This window comes from Motacilla alba, chromosome 2 (assembly GCF_015832195.1).
Source record: "Motacilla alba alba isolate MOTALB_02 chromosome 2, Motacilla_alba_V1.0_pri, whole genome shotgun sequence".
NCBI classification, from domain to species: domain Eukaryota; kingdom Metazoa; phylum Chordata; class Aves; order Passeriformes; family Motacillidae; genus Motacilla; species Motacilla alba.
The window spans coordinates 13973358-13999086 of record NC_052017.1 but is presented as its reverse complement, the minus strand read 5'-3'; the positions used below and the strand labels follow the sequence as shown (position 1 = coordinate 13999086).

Genomic DNA, 25729 nt, shown 5'->3' with positions numbered 1-25729 from the left:
AGAGGGAAATGTTTATACCACCTCCAGGCCAGGAGGAGTTTCCCCATGCTGAGGGAAATTTCTGTCTGCCCATTTTAGGGATTTTTTGGCTGGTTTTCAGTGAGGGATTATGAGGCAGCTGGAAACCTTTATGTCTTAAACTGGAAATTCTGGAAACCTTATTCTTATTTATTAGCGTCTGGCTGATCTCTATCTATGATCTTTGTAATGTGCTGCCATGTGGGAGCCTGGAGTTTGGGATGTGAACTCGTCCCTTATTCCCCGGAAGGAAATGGTTCCTACAAGCACAATGCAGGGAAGTAACACTGGCATGCTCTGAACAGAGCCTCAGAAACTCTTTTAATAGCGAAAAAACTTGGCACATCACAGAATAAGCAAAGGTGGTGCAGGAGGGAAGTAAGGAGAGAAAATGAGGATATCTTAATCTCTGGTAGTAACAGTCAATCTGTTACTGGAGAGTCCCACCCAAGCCAAGGGGATTGAACACCAACTGCAAAGCAGCTGGCACTGCTTGGGAGGGAGAAACTGCCCTGCACAGAGGCACTGTCTAAATTTGTTTAAATGCAAGAAGATAGTTTAAAAAACTGTAAAAATCCTTAATGTCATCAATATAGAAACCTAACAGATAATTTCAGACATAAAAATTAAAATGCTTCTCTCTAAATCCACTGCACAGATTCTTTTCTTCCTCTGCATCCCCAACCCCTTTGCAGAACTGTGAGATCAGCAGCAGCCATCCAGCTCTTCAGCAGCACTGTGAGGAGCAGGGTGGAGAGGTGTCCCAACAGGGGGGACTGGCTCACTGTTGTGTTTCTCATTGCACTGGTGCTCCACGATTGGCCTCTGCTCATAAATCAGGGCAGAGGTAAAAATAGTGTATGCTGACTTAGCCAGTTGGGTGACCCTGGAGACAAATTTTGAGGAGAGTAAAAGCATTGGCCTATGAATATCTGAATGCAGAGGCCGAGAGTGGGAACAACATCTGAGCTAAGTCAGCTCTATTTCTTAATCAGATCAACACCATAAGTGTCCTTTAGGAATTTTTTTGTCATTATTAGTCCCTTTCTTTCACTTGAAGCAAGAGTGGATTGTGTCACATGGTTGAGGAAACAATGATAAACATTTACCCACCCTGTTAATAAATCACTTGCAAGACTGTGCCTGACTGTGCTTTAATGGAGGAAATGGGAGTAACTGAAAACTGACCTCTTTACTGCTCCACAATTACTGATGCAAAGGATTTTTAACCAGTGCTTATAGTTTTTGGAGTTTGAGTTTTCTGCCCAAATCCATCCTCTCCCCCACTCCCAGTAAATTGTACACAGGATATTAAAAAAATTGTATGAAAGCTGAGGAAGCAGCAAAGTAAGGAATTTAAGAGCTTCTAGCTGTTGTATTAAGTAACAAGGACCTGCTGCCAGTGACAACTTGGTTTTCCTTTTTCAAGTACATGGCAGCAGTTTATGTAACCCCATTTCAAGAAAACTTGCTAGAAAACAATATTGTAGAACTGCCAGCACCCTGGTGGAAAAAACTGGCAAACTTTACTTGTCTTAGTCTTGTAAAACCGTGCATATAAATAGTGAGTGGGCCTGTGTGGCTGTTTTTGTTTTCCTGGAGTTTGCAAACACACTTTGTGTCCCTGACATGCCACATTTAAACAGTGCACTGTGTGATTAAGTTAGTTTAATTTTGTCAGCACTTGGCATTTGCTGATGCAGAAGGAAATCTTGTTCTCTGCTGTATCTACATGTGGATGAAAGGAATAAAATATTTACTGTACAGAGCTAAGAGACCAGATGCTTCTTTACTTCAGAGACTTCAATGAATGGTAAGTCAGGAAGTGCTGCAATTCATTATTTTGTCTCTGGCATGAAATTTGGGTATGGAATTTATTGTGGTTTTAATAAGATTTTTTTTTTTACCTGGTTGTAATGTATTGTCAATTACTGTTGGCTTTTCTGTATTCAGCACTGTAGTCCCACCTGGAAAAGAAATTATGCGTATCATGATATGTGACACAACAAAGGACACAGCAGTCATTAGGAATAACCCATATATAAACATGAAATATTACTGTCTTTATTAGACATGTAGGTAACTGAGTATGCGAGCTTAAGCATGGAAATACGACATTAAAAGTCTGTTTTCCTTTATCCGAAAAAGCCCCACAAGAACTCTTCATTAAATAAAGCTGGGTATCTTTGGAGTCCTTGCAAACACCAACTAAATCATCCTCAACATGTCCCTGTGACCGTCCTTGATTTATAGACACTGATTTGCTCCAAATCACATGGGAAGTGAGCAGCTGGTCTTCATGACACCTCCTAAGAGTCACTATTTTGTTCATTTACTCATGACCTGCTGTTTCTCATACCAGGGATGTGAGGCTGGGGCTCCCTGTAAGTTGTTTCATAGCTGTGTTGTGAGACCAGTTCACAGGAGAGGTGCATGGAAATTGCCAGACTTTAGGATCTAGCCTAAGGAAGGTTTCACTTCTGTCTCAAAGTGAAGGAAGAATTAAGGACTTCCCATTTGTCCTTTTCTTCATGTAGATAAACAAGAGGTGAGTGGGGTCATGGCCCTCTCCTAGGCTTACTAATTGATATTTTTAAAATACTTGACTTTTTAAAGGAAGCCTCATATTCATAAGGAAACAAAAAGGAAATTAGTACAATTATAAATGCACGGTGGGGTGCTGATTACCAGTCAATGAGTCCTGTTTTTCTTTTCTCCAGCAAGCAAGTGCTTAAAGCATTATAGAAAGGATGACTATGATGACTTCCAATGAGAATGAATGCCCAAGCTGTATCAGCTTTATGTTTGTGAGAATGATCTGATGGGAAATGCTATAAACCACGCAAATAGAGTAACTCTGTATGGGGTCCAAATAGAGCAGGAAGGAATTTGGCCTACAGCACAATTAGAGTTAATTGCAAGGGAGGCTTCACTGTGATGCTCACATATGTGCAAGGGCTGTCAGGGAAGCGACTCTGCAGTGGCGCCTGCGAGAGCGCGCGTGCCACGCTTGCACTGGGAACGGGTAAGAGAGGGTAAGGCACTCATGAAATCCCCTCTGCACTGCCCTGCTATCCTTAATGGGCCACAAGACTTACACACCTGCCTTCTATGTGGTTTGGAGGAAGAAAAGAATGTTTACAATTAATTTATTGGTAAAATCAGTTCTGTGCATTTTGCTGTGCATTTATAAGTAAAACCATATGTACAATGCAGCATTTCTCCAATGTCCAGAACAACTGGGCATGCACTGCCTAGGGTTTCTAGGTGTTGTAAAAATAAATTGTGCTTAAGGTTCTGCACTTTTGTAGGAGGGCCATGCAGTAATTGTCAATATTAATACTGAAAAACATTCAGTTCCCTAGAAGAGATGGTGCTCAGGAAGGTTGGTGGCTGTTCCCTTGTCTTGGAGATTATAAACTGCCCCCTAAGCACAACCAGCAGAAACTGCCAGAAGGTTTTTCTTCTGCTCAATAAACGTTCCCTAAGGGACATGTGGGATGGAGTCCTGAGCTCCTTGAAGTGCAGAGACTATGAACATGGAAGGTGCTTGCATAGATCTGTCTGCTTTCCCTGACAGAGCCTCTTCTATGCGCCATATGTCTCTACCTATTGGGCTTTGCAAGACAATGAAGGGCTCTGCAGGAAGCTCTAGTGTTTCCTGACCTGCCTCTTTATTTTCTGAATAATAAATAAATAAATAAATTACATTGTTTAGTAACATTGAAAGCTTTCTGAGCTACCTTAACACAATTCAGACTATTTTATCAGACTCCCTTCATGGCTGTTTTCAAAAAGAATAAGGTTAATCGGAGACACTGATTTGAAAAGCAGTGACAGTGACCGTACGCTGTCTTTTCCACTCAAGAATTGTTTTTTCAATATATGGTTTGCAATGTGCAATTACAGGAGATATTGGCAAAGCTCAGGAAGAGTTTGATATTGAAATTTCACTTTCATTTCTATCTGTTGCCTGATGTTCTACTTGGCTCATTCCAAAAAGCCAATCTCTTACCTAAGCTCACCCAATGACCTCTTGGACAGCTATTGCCAGATTTTAATGCTATTTTATGTCACGGATATAAGAAGCAATAAACATTTATTAGATAAGCACATCAGGGAGCAGTGATGAAATAACTTGTGTCACTGCATCTAAAAACAACCTCAATTACTGCAGATGTATAGATCTATTCAAACAGACACAGAGATTTGTGGAACAAGTGACCTCCAAGCGGAGATCAAAAACATAGAGGTGCAGTGTCAGCTGTCTTAAAAGAACTAATGATTCTGTGCAGAAGTGTGAGGATATGAAACCTAGCAAGCTTCCTCTCTTTCAGATGCAGTCTATGTTACATCTCTCCCTCCTACTTTTCTGCTGGTGATGGCAGATTGGAGAACATCAGCCCCTCTGTGGATGTAACACTGGGTAGGCAGGGAAGTTCCTGGAAGTATTTCTGGCAGTGTGAGTATGTGGCAGTGCACTTTGATGAAACAAATCTGTTTTGTTTCTGCCTGGGAAAGGTTTGGGGATGAGATTTGAGTCCTATACTAAGTTTTAGGTAGGAAACCTATATGTAAACCAAGCAATATTTCAAGTTCTTCAATCTCAGACAATAAATCTCAAGAGTATTGTCCAGCTTTTCTTCTTAGTAAGAGAAAGTTTGATTAGAAGATTTGATTAGACACAATTACCACTCAAAAAGTTGCCCTCCCTTCCATCTAGTCACTATTATTTTCTACAAAAATTACATAGCTGAGAAAACAATCAAAAGTATTGTCATATATAAAAGGCAGATGCCCATGTTTTGACAGCACTAACAATACAAACTGCATACTAATGTCCATTAATATTGAGTGGTTAAATCAGTGCAAACTTTAAGCTGGTGATGGATATGAGCTACAGTGAAGCTGCAATGGAATGAGGATGGTTTCTGCACCTGTCAGTTGGTAGTCATCACCTGTGCCACTGTGACAATTTGCCTGGTCGTCATCACACTCATCCACGGGCTTGCCTTCAGAAACGGTAGGGACAGCAGTTGGAGCTGAAACAAAATCCAGTTGTTCAGTTAAAACATGAGCTGGAGAACCAGCATGCAGCTGGGAGTAACATCCTGGGGAGCACTACGTGTTGTGTCTGAGGATTGAAGCAACTCTACTTTGCAGGTAGCTTAGTAGCAACTCTGCTTTGCAGGTTGCTTAGTACTTCTTTGGAATGGTGAGTCTCTTTTGTACTTCTTTGGAATGGGGAGTATCTGCTCTGCCTCCTGCACAGAGGCATATCTGAGCTGGAGGGCTGAGCAGAGCTGGGCAGCATAGCCCCAGACTGTCTATTCACTGGGTGTTTTTTGTTCCTGTAGAGGAACAGTGAAAGCCTGGCAAGGCAGAATGAGAGTCCTGGAGGGTTGTGTGTGGGGTAGAGACCCCATAATTTTATTGCTCTCCAAAATCCCAGGGAGTGGGCCTGTGCAGAGGAGCAGGGAGGGGTGCATGCTCAAGGTGGTAATTCTCTAGCACCCAATGCTTTGCTGAAGAAACCTCTCTGCAGAGCACACATAAGAAAGGAAATATCTGAGCATGGTTCTGGTAACAGCAGCAGGAAGGCAGTGTGATGTGAAATCATTTTGTGCTCAATGAGGACAAATGGAAGTAATTTCTTTTGTTTTTTGTTGAAGTTATAAATAAATAGTGATCAGTGATGTCAGTTATCCCTCCCGGCCACCTGCCTGCTTCTCACTGGTGATGACTTTCCGGTAGCTGCTGCCTAACCAGTAAATGTCTGAACCTTGTTATTACAGTTAAAAGCTGCAGGTTTGTGTAAGATGCCAGAAAACACATAGCCCAGTATCTGCAAAGCACACCACATCTGGAAAACCAGAACACAGAGACTTGGTGCTATGTTTAAGTTTGTGTTTCATGCCACACATGTAGTTCCCTGGCTTAAGATAAGAACTCCTGGAATGTGATCCAGGCTTTTGTCTCTTTTCACTTACTGTTATTTTCATCAGCAATCTTTTTCACTCATTATAGGCAATGCTATAATGTATGTCTTTTGCAGATTCTTCTTTTCCCTTCTACTGCCCTCAGCATCTGTTGGCCACAGAAGATCACATACACTGACTTCTTGGCTTGAAAATGTCAGGAGAAGTGGTAGTTTTTGAAGTAGCTATATTATGGGATAAAACATGCCTCTTTAGGACCCTGACCTATGCTTTACAGGTTCAATCTATCCCTAGTTAGAGAAACAGTTCTGTACCTATTATGAATTATGCAGAACATTCGTTATCCACATTGCTAAAAAAACCCTACAGGAAAAAAGCTAGAGGATCCCTCTAGCTTTCTACATCCAGTTAAGTTTCTTATCTTGATCTTTGTGTCCCTGTATAGCCTCAAGCTTGCCTACATCTCTGCCATCATTTCATATATGTCCCCCTGGGATGCTTCAAGCACACAAAACTTGCCCTTGCTCATTACTGCTGGAGAGCTGATTTCTACGCTGTGCCAACCTCCATGCTTCTTTTCTCATCTCAACTCTTTTCTTGCTCAGTAAATCTCAAGTGATTTCATTCAACTCCCTCCTTAAGATGCAATTATTCAACATTAAGCATTATTGTGCTTCTCCCACAGGCAAATGGGAACTGACCTCACCTGTCCATGGGTGACCTACAGGTGAGCATTCATCAAAAGTAGACCACAGCAGAAAGAAAAAATGTGAAAAGATGTGTCCCAGTGGAAAAACAAAAATGTACTTTCTGTTTCAGTTTGCCCAAAAGCAAAGGGTTCTCCATCTCACTGACCAAGATATTCTTGTGAGGTGGTCCACAGACTCACTCCTGGATGGCCGGGTGGCTACAGGAGCCTGTGGCTGAAGGGCTTTGCCCAGAGTTTGTGAGTTTACATAAGGCAGGTGCTGGGTTTTCTTTTTTTCTGAGCAAGTAGCACAATAGTCTGCAGGAACTAAGTATTCCCACAGGAAATGAGGACTTCCTGCGGGAACTAAGAAGTATTTCCAGCCTCCCCACTTTCCGGGCCAAGTAAAATCATACAAATTCAATCACTAAACTAAAAAAAACAACACAGAACTCATCAGTTCTCACAGCAAATGCTTCCCACACTTCCCTCTTGGGGGAGAAATGGTGAGAAAGAAATGGAGGTAGAGAGTTGTTTCCATTCGTCTTGGGTTCAGCTGTTCTATAAGAGGTGTCATATGAAACCCCAAATAATATGGTGTGTTATTCTGTATTTTTAAGCTGTGTGGTTTATAAGCCTCACCACTGTGTCATCATCCACCAGATAAAATTGTTAAATTCACATAGTGGTATCTGTAGTTATCTATGAAGTTAAATAATTGTGTTTATATAACAAAAATCAAAGCGGACTTCATGTCACAGTCCAAGGACAAATGTCTAAACTTTGCTTTTCCTGGTCTTTCATCTCCTACATATTCTTGCAAAATTAAAGCTTAGTAAAGAACAAAGAGGCCCCCTTTAGCCCCCAAAAGTAACACCACAGACACTGTCCAGTCAAGTGATCTTTGCCTACCATAGTTTGTGGTGTGACTTTCAGGTCCTTTGAAGGATAGAGGGATGTAATTACTATATTTAGTGCAAAGGTCCCTCTGCATTCTCGGAAAACATCTCCTCCAGGGTTGTATCATGGTAACATAAAATTTAAGTTCCTGTCTTTATTCTCTCCTAATAGCTCTATGATTCTCAAAAGTATAATCATAAGGATGCTTAAGGGAATGGAAAACCATGTGGAGAATATCGCTGTGATTCAACAAAGGAACGGGAAAAAGAATAATAATTGTGCCTTGGGCACATTCAAATGTTGCAGAGAGGAACTGAATAGGCCAAGAAACAGCACTAATGGCTGTCCTGGACGTGAGAGTCCGATGTGCTGCCTGCACAGACACAGCAGTCTTCAGCAGCAGACCAAGTAGAGAATGTATTTATGAAAATAATAAAGTGCATTCATTTCTAGCAGAGCAATTACCTTCAAGTTCACAGCCCAGCAGCTCCATTCGCAGCCCCAGTCCCCCGTGTGTGGCTCTCTCAGGGTAGACACGTATGAATCGTGTCGATACAGGTTCAAAAGTCCGCAGCTCAGGCGTGTCATAGTTGGTGTTGCCTTCAAAAGTCTGCAAAGCATGACAAATGCTACTTGTTAAAAAAGAAAGGAAAGAAAAGTCTATTTTCCAGACTCATCTTTTTTGCTTCATTCTCCAGCCTTTGAATTAGGTGAGCCATAGGCCATATTCTAACAGCTTAGTAAGTGCCAGGCATTGCTATCCTAAATGAGAATGGAAAATACATTGTTAAAGCTTCTCGGAAAAGTAATGCATTTCATTTTTCATAAACTCAGTAGCAACTAATCCATCAGGGTCATAACAAGAGCTGAGTGTTTAATGAGACATGTTTTTAAATGACACTCTGATCTGAGGTTTAACTGGGTGACATTTCCAACACTTCTCAGGGAAAAAAATGGCTGAGGTGAAGATCCTGTCACCTTTTAAGTGGTTACAATAATAATCCAACTATTCAAGAGAAAATTTCAATCTGATTTCCCCCAGTGACAGAGCTTCACAAGTTGTAGCTATTTCAAAAGGCATAAATTAAACTTCAGGAGCAGTAGCTGCAAGAGTTCTTCCAGTGAGCTGGCTATTGAAGAAGAATTAGAAGAAAGAGAAAAAAGCTGCTTCCTGACAAAACTGCAGTATAATCCAACAGGCAAGGCAGGTCAGCAAATGTACATTTCAGACAAAAAAATCTCATCTCTGAATTGTACTTTGGGTTCTTCAGACATAATACAACTCTCAATGGCATTTGTTTGATACCTTCAGTATCTTCTTTTCGCTGATATTTTGCATATAGAACACATTATAATTTGGACTTATAGCAACACCTCAAGTGCCTCCATGTAGATGATCAGTCCTTAGAAGGAATCAATTGAACAAAGAAACAGCCCTTGGCATGAAAGCTTTATAGCCCAAGATAGGCAAAAGCAAAAAAATGCCTATTTTATAGCAAAAAATGCCTTCAGAATATAATGTGCAATAGTCTTTAAAGTACAAAATATGAAAATGCATACAACAATGAAGTAAAAGTATTTTCATGTTTTCCATGAATTAGTGAAATGGCAAAACTCTAAAAAACATATTTGAACTGCAGTTCAAATTTAAGATTAAATGTGCCACCATAAGATACTTCTAAGATATTGCTGTGAAACGGGAATCATTCTTCAGGAAGAAACCATCATTTTGGATAAGAACAAAACCCAACCTGCAATGAACTCCTTCTGTTCATCTGTAGCAGAGAAAACAGAGGCCATGGGAAAGGCTGGCTGAATTTCTAAGGCAGAAAACCAGCACAGGTAATCCCGATTGCTTCTTGTATTTTTAGTGCAGTTCTAAAAGCTTTCCTTGTTTTAACTGTACACCTCTGCATTAGGATCACAATCCTTCCAGCCACTGTTTACAGAGTGCCAGTTGCAAAAGCCAATGGTGATGGGAGACTGTGAAGAACTAAACCAAAAAAAAATTAATTTTAACATCAATGCCACTTATCCTACTTCCTAGGGAAATTGCACCTCCAAGGTGGCTTCAAGGGGCACTGGTTGACCCAGTGTACTGCCAGTGCTTGGAAGACAGTTGTCACAAATTCATGTGTAGAGGGCCTGTCAGATCTAATTGACATGGAATTACATATTATTATATTTGAATAACAATATAGTGCAAATGATCAGAAAAGCTACCTACTATATGAAAAAGAATGAATGCCATTTTATGTGTAAAAAGTAGACAGACACATGTATCTAAGAAATCCTTGCTCCCTTTTTTAATAGTAGTCTTAATAGCAACATATAATAATGAAAACTGATTTATAAAAGACATCACTATGGAGTACTGACACATAGACATTAGGATTCAATAGGCATCTAGAATTACATTGAATCACTGTCCTTTGTAGAGCAGAGCTGCCTGTGATTCAATTTTGACTGTTCATTTAAAACACATACTGATACTCTTTGTGGGAGACGAGAGAGGAGTGTACAGCAAAACTTCACTTTGTGAGTGTCCTTTATACAAGCTGTGTCACAAATTGCTGTATTCCACTACAAAGATAAGGTAAAAGAAATAATAGCTAAACAAAAGAGGAGCTAAGATGGGGAGCAGAAAAAAAAATCTGCCTAACTTATTTTAAAATCAAAATAAACATTGCAGAAAAATTTTAAAAGGATGTTCCAAATGGCAGGGTGTTCTGAAGTTTCTTGTACCAGAAATTATGAGAGGAACTGTAAAAACAACAGCAAAAAACTCCCACAAAACAACTCATGTCACATCCATAAAAAGTGGAAGGAGGAAAGAAGTATGAAAGAGAAAGATGACTTTATGGCGTAAGCTTGAGTAATCAAGCTAATAGACAAGAAATACAAATTGGATCTTGAAATGGAGTTCTGCATGGTTATTTGATGATTTGTGATTTTCACTCCTTTGAGTGCTTGAGCTAAAGCACTCAAAGGGGGAAACATTTTGCACACACAAAAATAGCTGAAATTGGGTCAGTCAAAGAGGAAGGAGTTATGGTAGTCTTTGTGAAAGCAGCTGCAGGCATGAATGACAAGATCATGTTAAGAAACAAGGTGATGTTTCACCCTTTGGACACATTCTTTGTTATGTTTAGCCCGTCACTGCTCTTTCTTCTCTGAAATGCAGTTGTTTGTTTATTGAAAGTCACGACTTTAACCAAGTGAAACGATGTGTTTCATTTCATATAACAGGGCTGTTTCTAATCCACGTTCCTGCTGTGATTCATTATAGCATCCTGTCCCATCCAGCTCTACTTTCAGTTAAAAACACTGCATTCCAGTATTAACATTTTAAATTCCTCAGGCTCCAAAAAGGGATTTATCCTATTCTCTTTAAAGAAGACTTTTGCTTTGGAATAAAGTTTATTAAATATATTGAATTTTTAGGAAGGATTATAATTATGCCACAAGAGATTTGAATTCCAGCCCTCTCCGTTCCATTAATCTTGAAAGTTAATTTCTGGTGGTGATGAAAACTGAGGATGGGCTCAGTGCATTAGTTAGCACACTAGTTTTCTTGTCAAACTGCTAACTTCTGACAATGATGGCAAGTGCCTGTATTAGAAAACAGAAAGCCATGCAGCAGACGGCGCGCTGCTTCGAAAGCATATGGCATTATTTTTTTCCCTCGTTGAGCCACAGTGTAGAAGTACATGTCAAAACAACATCTATTTTAGAAAGAAAATGGTAAGATCCCATTGTTGATTTACACTCCCTTCACACTTTATGATGAAGTCAAAACTCATGGTAACAAGAGAAAGGAGATGACTGCAAAGGCTGAATCCATTTAGTTTTAATCCCCCAAACAAATGATGAAAAGTGAGAAAATGCAGACATATTCAGTGAGATTAAAACAGGAGAGAATGAAGTCCAATATTTACCAAATGTGCTGGGAAAAGCTACATCCATGGCCCACTCAGCTTTTCCTTTAAGGAAACACAGGTTCCTCCAATGGATGAGTCTATACAGCAAAACAGCTTTTACATCTAATTTTCAAACTAACACAGATGAGATATGGAGCAATTCCCAGGATCCCATCTGCCAAGCACCACAACAATTTGCCTTTTGAGGGCACGTTTTGCTATATGATTCCCTGGTCATCTCAGTACTACAGCACCAATTTGTGAGCAGGGCTGCATGCCTACTCATTTCCTCAAGGAACTGGGTAGGAGGACTAAGAAAGAGTTGTGCCTTTTGAGGCAAAAATGCACTTTGTGAGCAGAGATAGCAAAATGGGATGGAAGACTTCAATGGGATTTGGTGTAACTAAGTGTAATTTAGGTCCTGAAATGCATACATCCAAAACCAAATCAAAACACATACATTCCCAGAAACTTTTCTGGGCCACGATTATTTTCTTTTTCTTGGTATCTAACCCAGCAACTCATTTGGCCCTCCTCTGGAAGTGTATTCCCAAGCATCCTCCAAGATGCTTCCCTTGTGAGAGTACAATAGTACTTCTCACTTGGGATAACATGACCAAAACTTCCTTGCTTTCTTTTGGAGGGACTTGGATCAGATCATTACAGAGAACCTGTGAAACTCTCCAAGCAGTCTACAGGCAGTTGAGAAACATGACAGGCACCCCATTGAGCTGAGGAAAACCATTCTCATTCTGTAACTCTATCAGAAAGAAGCAAAATAAAAGTAATTCAAATAAATTTGTCTCAAATAAGTTTGTTCACTCTCAGTTTTAGAGTTCAGCTTTTTAGAGTAGACTTTAAAATCCCATTGCATGGGATTTTGCAGTAAATTGTGAGCCAGAGAGGCACCAATGTTGCCAGGAATCAAGCCTGAACAAACTGTTGAATCAGCAGAACTTGCTGCCAGAGAGGTAAATGTCCTAAGGCCAGCTCTTGCCCTCAGGCATGGGACAGCTCCCACAGCATTCCTTCTGGGCTGCTGCCCTTGGAGTCTTCCCACTTGGCTTCACCCCAGATATGTGCCCTTCCTAAGGCCAGACAGAGATGTGTAGAAATGTAATGCAAATTTTTTTAAACTCAACTTTTCTTAAGTGCAGATTTTGCCCTTACCTTTATCTTCTTCTTGCTGGAATCCATGATCATTTTCCAATCTGATCCATTGTTGCTGTAGCCAATTTTGAATTTTTTCATGAACACTTTGTTTTCTCGGTGCTTGCCTCCTTGGACAATGATGCCCCTCACTATCTTCTCCTCACCGAGGTCTATTTGAAGCCATTCATTTGCATATGGATGAGTAGTTGGTGGCAGTGCCCAGCCTGAACGGCTCGTTATGAGGCGAGCATTTTCTGGGATCCAGTTTCGATCCACTTGAGTAGATGCAGTAATCTGAGAGTCAGGAATAAGGCCAGACACCATACCCAGCATCCCAGAACAAGGATAATCTACAGAGAAAAAAATCCGAATAAATTAAGTAGTTATTCTGAACAAGCACCAAAACAGAAACAGGACATGCCAGTCAATTCAACTATCTCAACTAATTACTTATTTATTTCTTATAGTCAAAGCAATCTATTGGATTTGTGTATAATTTTCATTTGTTCCAACTTGCACATCCTAGTTTTAGCAGGAAGTACCAAAATACCACATGTATTTTTGGCTTGGTGGGAACCAAAAGGATCAGAAAATCCTATTCTATTCTTGTTTTCTATTCTTCTCGCTAAGGCAAAGAGTGCAGGGCCATCTGAACTTGAGAATATTTCTTCAGAGAAAACTTCCAAAACCTGCCAAAACCTGGTTGCAGATTACCTAATTTTGGTGACATTGGAAATGGAAATCTTCATACATGAAAATATAATCTACTGTTGCACTTGAGATTTTCCTAATGCAATTTTTTTTTGTCTCAGATTTTTTCAGGCAACAGAGGAACTAAATAGTTGCTTCTTTTATGATCCTAGATAAAAGCAAATTAGAAGTACCTGCTGACAAGAAATTAAGAATTCTAATACAGAATGAGACAGTAGATCTGATTGCCTACATCTAATCCGAAAAGATTTCATAGAATGACTTGTAATTCTCTAACAAAGTAATCAGCAATCTTGTTTTCCTTCTGTATGGAAACCAGTTCTAAGAAACATTTTCAAGACTAAAGAAACACTTTAAAAGAAAAAAAAGTCCCTAAATATTAAAAATTAGTGCTACTGAACTGTATTAACTGCTAAAAATGTGCTAGAAAAATTAGCTTTTAAAAGTCTAAAATTATTATAATTTTCTTTCAACTGTAAGTTGTATTTCTGCTTTACAGATAAAGGCACTTCCACTGTGTAGAAATTATAGAAAACTTAGAACTGTAAAAAAGATATTTCTAAATTTTTTGACAGGTAACTGTGTGATATAAAGGAATTACATTACAATACTGATCATGACTGGGAACTTGACTACAAACACCATTATTTGCACAGACTTCAGATCTAAGTGTTTTCACCTTGCAATCCTTTTAAACCTAGTCATGTGTGTTTGTTCCTTGAGAAACCTGCTCAGAACTACCTATGAATAGCAGACATAAGAGAGAGGGACTGGAGAGTTAGAAGGGAAAAAAACAAGATAGGAATTTGCAAAATATCTGTGTACCTCAGGAATTTTGCATGAAGCTGTAAAGTGATTGCAATAAAAGTAATTAAAACTAAAATATAGTGTCAGAAAAACATGCAGATAACAGTGGATGTTTGGATTGTGGTTTTTATGGTTTTTTTAAGCATTTCTACATTCTACATAGTGGAAATCATGGTCATGAATTTTACTCATAAAAATAAATCCCACAGCATAGACACAGTAAATTCCCCATATTTTATAATCTTTCCCAAGACCTACCTGTTATCTTGCAGCCATACACTTCAAATCTCAGTGAAACTCCATTTTCCCAAGACACTGGTCTAATTCTCACAAACCGTGTTAGAACTGGTTTGGCAAAAGCTCTGTAAACAACATCAGTGGGATTGCTATTCCCTTGAAACACCTTTGTGTGGAAAGAAAAAGTATATATTTGTTAGGCTTTCTCTTAACCAGTGTTTACAGTTCTGTGTTTTACAGACAGTTATATACGAGGTCTAACCAGGGTTGGTTGTGGGGGCTGAGACAGAAGACTTGCATGGGAAGCTATTTCATTAATCTCCTCAGACAACTTTTGCAGACAGGTTTGCTTTCCTTGGGGAGGAAAAATGAAGATGTAAGGTGTTCAGTGATACTAAAAAAGTTGTTCTTAATGCCCAGATCTATATGCAGGAATGACAAACCCTGGTCTTCATCACCCAACGACTTCTGTGTCCTGGAAGAATCCCCCAATGCCCCACTACAGCAGTTTTATTTCTTGTACACTCGTGGAATGATGCAGAAAGCTAAAGAATCTCAGGCTCAAATTAAAGATTTGGATTTCAGTCAGACCACATAAAAATCCTATATGGTTGTGATAAAAATATATATTATTTTGTTGACCTTGGGCTTAAGATTTTTTAAGGTGTATTGTGCAAACCTTGCTTTGTTAACACCCTGTTTTCAAATCCTTTTCAACAAGGTCTCAGAATTTCTTTCTCCATGTATATTGAGATTGAAGTCTATTTAAAATCTGTGTAGCAGGCTCCAAGATTTTCCCTGCATCCCCTGAGGCTGGCAGTCAAATTAGATGAACAATGAGACTTCCACCAGAAGCACATGACTGTGCTGTGCTTTCATGTTGAGGATCCTGCAGACACACTCCTTCCTAGCCCAGTCAAAACCTTGCAATGTTCCAGTCCAAAGAAGGTGATTCAGCTTCCTGCTTCTTCCTCACGTAGAGGGGACCAATTTCCTGTTTTTTTGCCATGGATGCAGACCCCTCTCCTTTTATGGGAGATTCTCCCATTTCTTACACACACTGTCCTACTTTCCTGTTTGTTCCTTACAGTAGCTGCATTAATTTGGAGCGGAGGCCAACAGCACACAGCTGTTAACTCATAAGGCTCAGTTACAGCTCAAGTAATTTAACATCAGAGTTTCATATCTAGTAAGGTATTTTTAATGGAACTGCATTCCTTTCCAACAACTTTTTTTTTTGTTATGAGGACCTGCTGTAGTTTTCTCAAAGCTTGCATCTGACAGAGAAAAGGAGTCTTTTCTCAAAAGTACGCAGACTCTGATAAATAGTTAGTGCAACACTGGTGTATGGCTGCCTTGAGACCTGCAGCTGCAAACTTTTAATTTGAATTAAAATATCTGGGAGGGAGTCTGGTGCATACGTTTTTCTTGTCTTGATCAACAGCAAAATACTGCCATTTTAAAAAACTGATTTTTTTAATGAACCTTTTGTACAAGTGACACAGGTTTAGGAAATGTTCTCACTAATTAAAGACAGCATGTGCAAGAGAAACTGATGTAAAATACAGTTTTGGAGAGTTTACAAATTGAAGCTGGTAATGAAAATCAGGCATGGTCTGATTTTGAAAGAAGCATTTGTTCAGATTACAGAATCCAGAGTCAGGAAACCCCGTGTCTCATACCAGCCACTGCACTGGCCCCTCTTGTGACTTTGGGCAAGTCAATTGTTGTATCTTTATATACATCACTGTACAGTGCCCACACTGTGTCATCTGACTTTCAGAACTTCCAGTAAAACCAGGACAATACCCGTCAGAAAGAAGCTTTCAGTATTCATTTTTTATTGTTTTCCAAAGGGCTTCAAAAAAGCAAGACGTATTTGTTAAACACTGCTACCACGTTGATTAGATAAATGTAGGGGACTTGGCATAGCACTTACAGATGAGTCAGGGACAAAGCAGTAACCAAATATTTAGAGCTAGATAGGGTTACACTGATAGACTTTGATACTGTACAGTTCTTCTGTGTCTTTACAGAGGGGTGACCAAAAAGCTGTTTTGAAGGGAGGTACCACAAAACTATTCCAATTGCAACAGCCCCTGGCAGCCTCTGGGGATGCTGCTCTCAGGCACATCCTGAGCGAGGTGGGAAGGGAGGCACAGCCTCACTGGGGCTATTCATGTGCGAGCTGGAGCAGAACTGACTTCTCAGTAATGAGCTTTATGCTCATGGTAGCGGATAATGACAATTTTTCTTATGAGTGTCTAAAGCTGTTTCATTGGGAGGTCACAGAGAGCAAATCTGCTGATAAATGGAAAGGTGATAAAAATCTATAAGGATGGAAAGATGTGCCTAATCATCTGTCTGCATGACCCCCATCACTGAGATACTTGGAAGTCTAACAAACCACTAATCATCTGCTAGCAGTCCTGCATGGCCATGCACAGGGAGCTGAGGCACTGACACATTGCATATCCAGAGCTTCACTGCACATAACTGACAGACACATTTTTTGAAAAGTTCTGCATAATGTTTTTCTCAAGGTCACATAGAAAATATCTGAGAAACAGAGAAACTGCAGAACTGTCCAGGAAAAAGACACAAAATGACTCAAATTATGGCAAGTTCAATACATAGGGCATCACCTTACACCATTTTCAGCTGCTCTAGGCTTTGTATAAACAATTTCTGTGTCCCATTACTACCGAGACACAAGCTGGCTTTTGGATTTGGGAAATAGAGCTGATCAACCTGACTAAACTTGATTCCTCTTTTATAAACAGATGATAATAACAACTAAACAGTTCAATAGACTATTTCTCAGCTGAAGAGAGATAAAAGAAGAAAAAAAATACTTACAACAGGCTTGTTTCCCTCCTTCAGTGTAATCCAGTCCTCTCCATTGGAGCTGACATCTACACGATATGCTTTCAGATAATATTCTTTCTTTGTTTCTTTTGAGATGGCTCCTTGGGTCCCAATCCCAGAAACAAAGCGGAGAAGGCCCAGGTCTACCTGTGGCAGAGGACAATTTGAAATGTGAGGACTAGTTCAGAGCATAACAACATTGTAGCAGTGGCACTCTCTCTACCTCACCCTGTCTCACAAAAATAATAAGGATTTTATATAAAGCCAAATATTGTTGACAATACCATAGACATAATCTCCTCTTTTGTAAATGGTGTCATCACAGAACTCAGGAAAATTTGCCTAATTAGCCAGGAATGTTATTCCCACACCAGAGAATTCTCTTTCCTCTGTGAGGGAGGAACCAGAGACACCATCAGTGCAAGTGGGAGCCACCAGACTGCAGAGGAGTTACTAGAGAAATTCCTCAAGGACCCGTCTGCTGAACAACCTTACTTAATACTTTCATCAAGCACTTGCATAGATGCTAATGAAATTCCCTAAGGACACTCAGCTGCAAGGTGTTGCCAACACAGTGAGAGCTGAGTGACCCTGAGGACTGTGGCAGTAGAAATGGGGTGGAATTTACTAGGATAATGTCAAAGTTGCACTTATGGAACGATAAGAAGAATTTTGCTAAAACCCAGAAGAACATCACTTGCAAATAGAAGAGAAGAAAAGAATCCCAATGCATATTAGTTGGTCACAAGATAATTACAAATCACTGTGTGATTTTGTCAGGAAAAAGGCAAACTTGTTGCTAGTACTGCATGATGTATTTGGGGAAAACAGAAGGAAGCATTAGCACAAGTGTAGTAATTCTGTTCCAACTGTCAAATGCCATGAACTTCTATCATCAGAAAGCAATGTCATTTTGAACTTGCTGGAGAAATGCACATGGATGTGCATTAGAGGTCATCTCTCTTCTTCACTCTTTCTCCTTCTCTCATGGAAGTACATTGTCCATTACAAATGGACAAGTGATTTATGTTAACCTTGCTCTCTCCTATTATTTATTTTTCATCCAGGTATTTTCCTTATCTAGTTCATCGTGTGGCATCAAAGAAGTATCAACATCTTTGGGAGAATGATGTGGGGTGCAGGAATACAGCTTCTCAAGTAGCTGGCTACTCAGTTCTGCTGGCAAAAGAACCCCTTATCCCAGTGCACAAGTCCAGCTGCCAAATAGCTGAAACTGGGCAAAAAAACTTCCTCAGAGTCAGGTTGGTGACCACAGTTTTGAAACCTCTGCATTTTCCTTACAGCCTTTTTTAGCCATAACAACAAATCAATTAAAATAACATTCTTCACCCTAGTTCTCTGCAGTGAGAACCTTCTCTTTGTTTCCTAAAGCAGGTAATTTAATTTCAGTATAAAATGACCCTATTCACAAAATATTAATTAGTGTAATTTATTCCCCTAACTTCAGTTGTCCAGAGTTTAGTAGGGTAACAATAGGTTGAATTAACCCTTCTCAAGTAAATGGCTCCATGAATGTCCCAGTCTTCTTCATTATTTCCAAAGTATGCAGGATGCAGAATATATGTGTCCTGTGTCCCACAGGCATCCTTTTTCCTGGATGTATGTCATATATCCAAAGGCACTGGAGCAGTTAAATCAACATGCTGTGCATTCTCTCTCAAAAGGCTGAAGGAAGTGCTATTGAGGACACAGTGTCTGCTCTCTCAGTGCCCATGTCATATGCAAGGCATTTTGGAGTCCTCCAACACAAGAATAGCATCCTTGTGTGTGACAGATAGAACTGGCTTTCAGGGCAAAACCTCTGCCCCAGTTTGCAAGGCTCATAAAGTCTATATGTAACATTTTAGCCCTCGTCTTTAGGGGTGAAATACTGCAACATTTTGGTTTTGTGTTATAAAAAAAATTTAGTTTAAAAAAAAAAAAAGAAATCCCAGCACCACCTCACAAAAACAATCAAGTGATTTAAAGTAACTGGAGAGTCTCAGATGTTAGATTGTTGCAATCTGAAAGTTAATGGAGGAATCTGGGCATCATTGCTCTGAGCAATCTCAGCTTAACTTCAAATGCTCTCCAAGCTGTACTCTGCTGATTGTAAAGTGTGCTGCACTGAGTTATGTCCAATACCACATTCACTTCCAGACTGAAGTGCACTTGAAAATCTGGAAGTCTGAGGGAGCACAGAGCTAAGTTATTTAAATGATCTGCCTCTCTTACAATTTGAAACAGCTCTTCAGTTTTGAAATGATTAGGGTCCCAAGCCTGTACCATTCCAACTGATTTGAAATTATTCTAGTAGAGGCTTTTTAATATACAGTAAGTACTTCATTGTGAATAAAGTCAAGCAATGGCCTTTTACAAGAGTTCTGGGTATTTGAAGCCAAGGTAAAATTTAACATTAGTGACTTAGGAAGATTTGATTATGTGATGCCTGACTTATCAATTGCTACCAGTCACTGATCATTCAGGCCTCAGACTTGTCCTGTCAGAAAACTTAAGGCCCCCAAATTTTGCTTGGTCCCAAATTCAGGAATTCAATACACCTTCTTAACTCCAGGGCATGGAATATCCTACAGCATATATTTTACTGCCCAGGATTAAGTCCCAAACACACAATGGATATAGACATGTACTTTCATGCCTAGAACCTGACAGAACTCTCTCACTGGGAGAGAGGGAGACTCTGAGAGGACTTCTGATTTATTGCCTATAAGTAAGGAAGGAAAGGCAACCTCATTAGCACTCCTGGCTCCAGTAACTGAGAAAGACATTACTGGAGGAAGGAGGGCTCCTTTTGTTACGGAGCACATCTCTTCACATGGATGTGCTTTCTCTTCAGGTCAGCAAATCTTTATGTGCTCTTGAAAACTGGAACTATGTCAACAGTAGTCCTCTCCTGGAGTGCCTGGAGTCTGACAGCTCAAGTGTTCAGCACAGCTTTAAACCCCTTGCAAAAGCAAGCTGTGACCCCAGACCTGCTGCATGCCAGGGGCTGTTTGCTCGCAAGCTGATAAAGGAATGAAGAATAACATTTCTCCATTGGTGTTTTGCGAGAAAGAAGCAGTGCAAACAAGAAAGGTGAGATTAAACAACAGAGAAGCAGAAGGGTCTCTTGGAATTTTTAGTACTAACTCTGTGTCAGTGAAAAAGTCCAGGAGAGAGGTAGGGCTTAAGGCATTTACTTCCCTTTGACAGTTCTTTGCTGTGGCCTCTGGAGAGGAGCTGCCCCTCTCCAGGTGCATACAAACAGAATTGCAACATTGTGCACCCCTCTGTGGTGCCTAGGTATGTTTGCAAATTAAGCTCTAAATGTAGCAATCGTCTCTAAGTAAGGTGATAGAAATGAATTATGTAGAATACTACCTCGGAAACTGCATGACACATTTTAATGGGCTGTTAAGCTCCCCCTCATTAATCACTTTGTGATGCATTTTGTTTTTGTTCCAATGGTTTTTGAAAGTTTGCTTTCTATAAAATGCAAAAAGTTGTCCAGAAAACACAGATTCTAAAAGTCACTGGGACTGTTCAGAATTGAAGTTCAACCATATCAATTGCTAGTAACAACTGGAACCAGAAGGCACCAAAGCGTAGCAGTGATAAGACACAGGGCTTCTCTATTTTTCCCAGAGGAATCAGTGCAGAAGGTAATAGCTCTGGAACAGCTATGCCACCAGACAGGAAATCTTGTGCATGTTGAAGGCTTATGTCTAGAGAGTCCACCTCTCTGATAAGTTCCAGTCAACACAGTATGTCCTCTCCAAAGAAGTCTCCAAGTGTTAATGTGACCAGGGGTAACCCATTTTTCTCAGATGCAGGGTACTCCAGCTATGCAATATAAGTCTTTAATATTGTAATGGTAATATAAGTCTTTAATAACTAGCTTTTTGTTTTGGCCTTCTTGTCCTTTTTGTTTCAAGAACTTGTGTTTCATGTTAGAGTGACTGTGAAGAGATGTGGTGTTGAAATACAGTACTTTTGAAGATGAACATCAAATGCATTTCCCTGCAATTATTTGACATTTAACGTTCTGCACATATGATAAACAAACATCTGGTATTTATTTTAGAAAATGCAAGCGATTTTGTAAGTTATTGCAAGCCTTATGGCTGTGATCTGAGATAGGCAGCTGTCTCCAAACCTGAAATCTTCACATTTCTTTCCATGACCAGACTTTCAGCTTTGACTAACAGCAGCATGTTTCAAGTTCTTTTTTTTTTTTTTTTCCAAATTTTCACTTTCATTCAGATTAAGAAGCATATCTCTCTTGGAAAATGATGCCTAAGGGCCTCATCTAAAAACAAAGCCTTTGATAGTTGCCTGGGCTGCAATGTGAACATCTTTATTTAAAAGTGCAAGTCTGGGAGCAGACTTCCCATAGGAATGGGCCCATACCTTACAAAAAATGAGGAGCAGCTCAAGTGTGTATTTTTTTTTCCAGGAGAGAAAAGTTCATTTTTTTTTCAAAAAAGCCTCACTTGTTTGTATTTCTAAAATCAATTTATTTCCTACAGAAGCATATTGCAAGGCACTATCTGTTTCTACATATAAATTACTTCCTCTCTATTTATTCTACAATATCTCCTAGCATCCAGGAGAAATATTCTTATTGCTGCATTGCTGTCTCCAAAAAATGCAGGTGGGTGACACATTTTTAAGACAAACATATGCATTTTACTTGAGACCAGTTAAGGAGTAGGAAAAAAATAACATTTAGCTCTGCACAATGCATCACGTAGCAAATCTGAGCAAACTGCTGGATAAAGAATGATACACAACATACATGGCTTGAAATTAATATTGCTTCTTCCTGTCGTCATACATAACTAGGTTGTAGTGTGGAAGACCTTATCTTCAGGATGAAAATCTGCCTTGTTAAATAAAATACAGTCATTGAGGGAACTGTAGCAAGGGAGCAGTTTTGCCAGCTTTTAACACTCCTACTGTAGGTCTGTTCAACAGCCTGAGAAAATAAAGTACTGAGTGCTGGAGTTTGATTAACAGCAGGAAGCTTTTTGTTGTGGGCATCTCTTGTGGCTTGAAAAGCTGTACAATCCATCACTTGACACAACATACCAAAGCAAATATTTTTAGAGAACCGTGTCATTTCCCTAGATAGCATACAGTGCTCTGAGTCAGATTAACTGTTGTGATGCTTCACGGTTCTGTCAAATATTTAATTAAGCAAGAGTTGATCTACTTTCTGAACACTGCTGTTGATTTGGCCAATCTTGCTTTCTCATGCTCTCTCTTTTACAACTATGACTTAATTCTTTAATTTCTTAGATTGTAATGCTAAGTAGAAATGGGACAAGCTCCAGTAGAAATTCTGAAAATAGTCTAATTAATTTGGTTGGAAAATTATTTCCAAAAGTCTTCATTCTTGACACGAGTAGTCATTACAAGAGTACAACTCCTTGATTAATGACAGGTTGTAAATATTCATCCTGGATTTAAGTGAAAATAGTTAAGCCTGTAAACTACCTCAAATCTTTATGTAAAACTCTCAGTGATACTTGCAGCAGCTCCATAAAGAAGGTGGGGAGAAAACACTGCTCTTATTAAGATCTCTCCTGAAGAGACTGAAGTCTTTCTCAATGACCTTGACAGCAACATCCTGAAAGCCCCAAAAGGGAAAGCAGTGACTTGGCAAACAACAGTTGTGCCTAACAACTGTCCCCGGTCAGCTTGTTTTACTGAACTGATGCTTATGTGACTTGGCAAAATGGGGAAGCATGGAAGAAGAGATGAGAAAACACTGAAGCCAATGACACAGGAATTCTTGGCAGCAAAAGGGAAATGAACCTTTCTTTAGCAGTTGAAAAATATGTTTCTCACAATCTTCACCTTCTGCTCAAATCCCTTTCTGCAGAAGAAAAAAACATAAGTGTAAAGATTCCCCCCACCTGAAAACAAAGAATAGAGTCAAAAGATGTTATCAAGTTGAGCTACTGATGCTGTGGTCACAGAATTGAGTACAGCAACTTTTCTCAGAAGCAGATCAGCCAGTTTCTATAGGAGAAAATTTAGAATAATGGTGAAAAAGTATGACTGATAAACATAAGAGAACCTCAGTCATCATTATGAGGCTGGTTTAAGAAGGAAAAGATGCAGAAAGCCTAAGAAAAACAAAATCCAGAAACATAAAGGAAAAAAGAAAAGACAAGAAAAGAATAAAAGAAAAAGCTTCTGTGTCTTTGACAGAGAAAAGATAATGCTTGTGTGGGCTGTGTTGCATCTGGATTCATGGCACATTCTCCCACTCTTATGTTAATTTTTTTTTGCATAAATCAGAAGCAACTAATTAAAAAAGAAATATTTAATTCTGACATGTTCTTTGAACTGGTGTTCCATCTGGTTCTGTTTGAATAGTAAAATCTGCTGTAGTCATAAAAATTGGCAAGCAGCACTCTGGTAAAGAGAAACAAAAGAGACTCAGTACAGCAGGTTAATACACTAGCATTTTAACTGGAGACATTTCCAGAATTCAGCAAACCAAATCGCTCCAGTATGGAAACTATAAAGATCAAATGGGAAAGAGAAATGCTGTGAGGGGGCCGGGAGCCCTCCCGGTGTGCCAGCGGGGCTGGGCGCTGGCAGAGCCAGGCAGGCGCCGCTCCCGGGACAGACGGACAGGGTGGCACCCACCCGTGGGACCCACCCAGGGCACACGCGGGGACACGGAACCATCCCCCTGGCACTCGTTTGCAAGCAACATCTCACGCATTCATGCGCGGCTTTGATGCAACGCCATCGTTATTCAGAAGACTCAGAAAATACCTTTTTCCTAATTTATTTTTCTTACTTGAACACTATTTAAAACCTGAACACCAAGATACAATAAACTCTGATAACAAAGGAAGGAAAATGTAATCGCATTGGGTTTTCTATAGACTCTGGGATCTAAGCAATCAGCATCTTATGCCATTCAAATCCTCTCTGTAGCAATGGAAAGAAAGGCTGATTAACTCCCAGTGCTTTAGAAAAAGATTGTTTTACATCTTGCAGGAACATATCTTGCTGTGAAATATTACTTCTTTAAAATGAAAACCTTTGCTTCAGCACTACATTAACTTGCAAATGGATAACCTAAGACATGTACAATGACTTGGTCAAAAAAAAGGAGGAATGTGAATGGCGCCTTTCTCCAGCTAAGATACTTAGGAACCCTTGCTGAGCAATAAATGAGTCAGGAACGTAATACTTTTAATTAACGTTTTCTGAATACTTATTTGTAATTTACATTTAATTTTAAACCTGAGCTTAATCCTCTGATCTGGAATGAAGACAACTATTTAGTGCAGTTTGAATGTGACCTTCCCTGGTTTGTGTTAGAAACTATAGAAAAGGGAAACTCTATAGCAATACTTGCAGAACCACTCTTTTCTGAGAGAAGGACATAATTGTAGGACTTTCTTTCCCCAAAGTGTACTGAGCAACTAATGCACAAATGGGAAACAAGTAATCCAAAGCTTCTCATTCAGACTTCTTCACATGCGAATAACCAGACTTTGGGCGGAAAAAATTGAATTTTGCCTATTAAGTTCTTTTGGTTTTTTGTGCCAGCTGCTGTCCTGTCAAAATCAGGGGGTACAGGCAGAAGAGCTTGATTTATAATCGTGGTATTTTGAGTAAATGCACAATACTATATGTGTAAACACACAGTAATAACTTCTCCTTCCTGTTTCACAGCATACCTATGCTAATGGTAGAAAGCTGCTAAGCAAGGGATGATATGCTGTGCAAAATTAAGCATCTCCTGTCTCAGACAGCACACCTTTATGGCATAGATAGATCTGACTGTGCAATCACTGTGTTCACTGTCAGTTCCACTGAAATAACTGGAATTTACTACACTCAGATATTTCTGAGAGTTCAGGCTTCAGGTTTTCTACAAAAAATCACAGCAAAATGAGGAAAAATGCCAGTGTCTGTGATATAATACTTTTTAAGTCTAATTTCACTGGAATAGGTGTACAACCTGTGTCACATGGAAATACATGTATTTTCTTTTGATCAGCTTTCTCATCTTGGAAAATCAGCACAGTCTCTTTAAATCAGTCATTCATCCACAGGAGTCTGCATTCATTTATTCTCTGTTAAATGGAACTGTCAGTTTTGTTGCATCAAAATTCGATTTTCTATTTCATACACATTGTATATGATGATTTTAATTTACTGCTGGGTCACCAAGCAAGTCATTGCTTTTTTAAAATATGAGTTTCTGCTACCTTTAGAAAAATGTCAGGTAGCTACAGTTAGACAGTGTGGTGAGGGTGCTGTAAATGTAGGGTGAAAAATGAGAGACAGACTGCACATGCAAAGATTATTTCACTTTTTCTGGTATGTTCCTCACAGCTCCGAGGAAATGAACACATATAGATTAAATACTTCTGAGGCTGTGACTTAGAAAATTCACTACTGAGAGTGGTGCTCTTGTCCTGTGCCAGAGGAGGAAGAGGGACAGCAGAAGG

At 39.6% G+C, this 25729-nt stretch overlaps 1 protein-coding gene across 1 annotated transcript in view; it reads right to left on the bottom strand.

Annotated features, from left to right (window-relative positions):
* The window catches only part of NRP1 (neuropilin 1), a 113753-nt gene that overhangs the window by 16612 nt on the left and 71412 nt on the right, over positions 1-25729 (bottom strand). Inside the window, 6 exon segments of the mRNA XM_038129409.1 lie at positions 1926-1985; positions 4956-5060; positions 8011-8155; positions 12636-12967; positions 14394-14538; positions 17232-17387. Coding sequence (XP_037985337.1) covers positions 1926-1985; positions 4956-5060; positions 8011-8155; positions 12636-12967; positions 14394-14538; positions 17232-17387 — 943 coding nt within the window.